The 2,743-nt window shown below is 54.0% G+C and overlaps 1 protein-coding gene across 1 annotated transcript in view; it reads right to left on the minus strand.

Annotated features, from left to right (window-relative positions):
* SHD (Src homology 2 domain containing transforming protein D) overlaps nucleotides 1-2,743 on the minus strand; it is a 7,412-nt gene that overhangs the window by 614 nt on the left and 4,055 nt on the right. Inside the window, exons 4-5 of the mRNA XM_006754051.2 lie at nucleotides 2,043-2,166; nucleotides 844-963 (exon numbers count right to left, since the gene is read on the minus strand). Coding sequence (XP_006754114.1) covers nucleotides 844-963; nucleotides 2,043-2,166 — 244 coding nt within the window. The remainder of the gene's footprint in view (nucleotides 1-843; nucleotides 964-2,042; nucleotides 2,167-2,743) is intronic.

The raw sequence follows: 2,743 nt of genomic DNA on the forward strand, positions 1-2,743 counted from the left end.
GGCCCTGCCAGGACAGCCCCTCCCCTGAAACATGAACTGACTTTCTCTCCAAACCTCCTGACCCTTGGTGCCCCCCCACCTCACCTCCCCACTAGTTAACCCCCAGTCTGAGGTCTCTTTCCTTTCTCTGTCTCAGGTGGGTGGAATGATGTAGAACCTGGGAATCATTTCATCCACATCATTAACATGATTCAAGTACATCCTGTTTCTGGGGCACTATTCCCAACATTTTTTCATTTATTTTTTCCCATGTAATCATTTCAGTATTACCATGAAATCGATGCTATCATTCTTTCAAAAATGAGGAAACCAAGGTCCAGAGAAGGTGAGCAAATGAGCTAAGGTCACACAGCTAGAAAGTGGTAGAGGCAGGATTTGAACCAGCCTCTTCAATGTTGGGATTTTAGGCATCTCACGCTCAGATGCCTAGTAGGATAGGAGTGCCGTATGCTCAGACACGCCTAGAACCTTAGGCAGAGAAGCAGGTAGCGCCAGGGTCTCAAACTCGAATGCCTGGAGGGCCACTCGGATTCCAGCCCGGGACAGACACAGTGAATATACTCTAACTTTTGGACTGGGGGGCCCCCGAAAACTGACACCTGCTTCTCCATCTCACCCAAGTCCTAGATCTCCTGTGTGGCGTCCACGCCATCTTCTTGCATACCTCCCATGACAGGGAGCTCATTCTCTGTAGGTCTCCCTGGAGGCCCCACTGACAGGTCCCATAAGTCCCAGCCATGGGCCTGAAAGCCCAGCCCCCTGGCTGCTGGAGGTACACCCCTCTGCTCAAACCTGAAAACATGCCGCATGCAGTCCAGTGACCTCCCGGAGGGGGGGTCTCACCTGAGGGACAGGGAGCAGTCTTGGGGGCTGGTCTCGCTGAGCCGCACGAGGTAGCTGCCTTCCTTGCAGAGCAAGAGGAGGTTCTCGGCGTCTGCCCGGCTCAGAGGCCCGTGAAACCACCTGGGGGGAGGGGGGCAGATGTCTCAGGAAAGGCCACCCCTCTTCACACACACCAGGGGCCTGGCGCAGGCACAGTGGTTAAAGGGCTTCTGGCCTCCAGGCAACGAAGAGAAAAATTCCCTTGGGTCTCTCAAGAGGAGCCTGTTTCCCTGGGGAGGCAGCGAGCCCAGGCCAGTGTGGAGCATATAGTTCCACCTGACCTTGACCTTAGCTCCCGGGCTGGGTAACTCAGCCCCGCCCTAACTCCCCAACTTGAATCACTTGCTTATCACTCTCACAAGATTTGCTCCATCCTGTATCCCCACCCACCCGGACCGCTCTTTACTTAGCATTTTCTTTAACGTGCCCACAGAGAGGTGGCAGCTGCAAGCAAGGTGTCAGAGAGGGGTGAGCACAGGGACTTCGTGGTTGTTTGTATTGAAAGAAAATTGAAGAGAATAAACGTTTCACCTGTGCTTCAGTGCTAAGCAGCCAGGTTGGTATCACCCACCTGCAAGGTTTGGGAATGACTGTGATGAACACAGCCACGGGGCTCGGACCTGGGTGGGGGCTTAGGGAGTCCCTCAGGGCTCCCAGGCTGGAGGGACACAGAGAAGACCCTCACCCTCCCAGCGCGTGCCTCTTCACAATCCTGTTCTCCCCAGTTTTACCCCAGGCCTGTCCTGGGGGTGAGAATCTGGCTCTTAGCTCCCAGGCTTATGAGCCCCACCCAAGCGAAGGGAGGAAATCCCCTTTTACTCTGGTTGAGCCAGGCACCCTCTTGGGGGTTTTCAGCTTAAGGCTCAGGTAATTGACAGGCTCAGGTCCTGTCGCCAGGAGATACAGAGCAGGGATTCGAACCCAGCGTCTGATGCCAGAGGGGGTGGAGACTCCATCTGATTCTGCTTTGCACATAGCAGCTAGGTCCTAGCTAGACGGTCTGGCACACAGCAGGCGCCGGCGCCCAAGGAAGAGTAGTTGAAGAAATGAATGAAATGAATGAGTGCATGAACCAGCTCCCCTAGTCCGGTGGATGTGTAGCTGGTATGGGGCCAGGAGGGATGCGACCCAGGCCTTCCATCTTCAGTTTCCCCACTCACGGCTGTTTCTCCAGGGGCAGGGCAGGGTCCACACGCTCTGCGAGATGGGGGCTTCTGGGTGGGGGTTTCCGGAGCTCCTTGGCCGAGCCTGGGGTCCTTTCCCACTCGGGACTGTCAAACTGCACTGAAGGGGGGGAGGGTTGGAGAGCAAAGGTTTAAGTCCAACCTGCCTGGGAGGAAGCCCCGCCCCCCCCCCCCAATATTTCAGTAGGAAGGCAGTACCAATGGAATCTGAAGAGGAGGGGCTAGGGCCGAATTGGTAAAGGAACGACCAATTGACTTTCAGAAGGGTGTGGTCATCCGCAAGTGTAGTGGCATAGAAGGGCGGGGCAGCTTCAGGAGTGACAAATCAGAGAGCAGGGGGCGTAGCTAAAAGGGTGGGTTGGGGCAGACACAGCTGACTCTCATAGCCAGTTAGCCTGGAGGTCAAATCACCCCCAGTGTTGCCGACAACAATCAGGCTTAACTACAACAAGACTGCGCACAAAGACCACAAGGGGGTGTACCAAGAAAGCATAAAAAATGCGGAGACAAAGAAACATGACAGAAATGGAGGATATAGAGCTCAAAACCGCACTTTTAAGGTCTTTCAATAATTTTCTAGAAACTGCCGATAAACTTAATGAGATATACAAGAAATCTAATGAGACCCTCGCTGTTGTGATAAAGAACCAACTAGAAATTAAGCATACACCGATTGA

Source organism: Myotis davidii, unplaced genomic scaffold (genome assembly GCF_000327345.1).
Source record: "Myotis davidii unplaced genomic scaffold, ASM32734v1 scaffold551, whole genome shotgun sequence".
Classification (NCBI taxonomy): Eukaryota; Metazoa; Chordata; class Mammalia; order Chiroptera; family Vespertilionidae; genus Myotis; species Myotis davidii.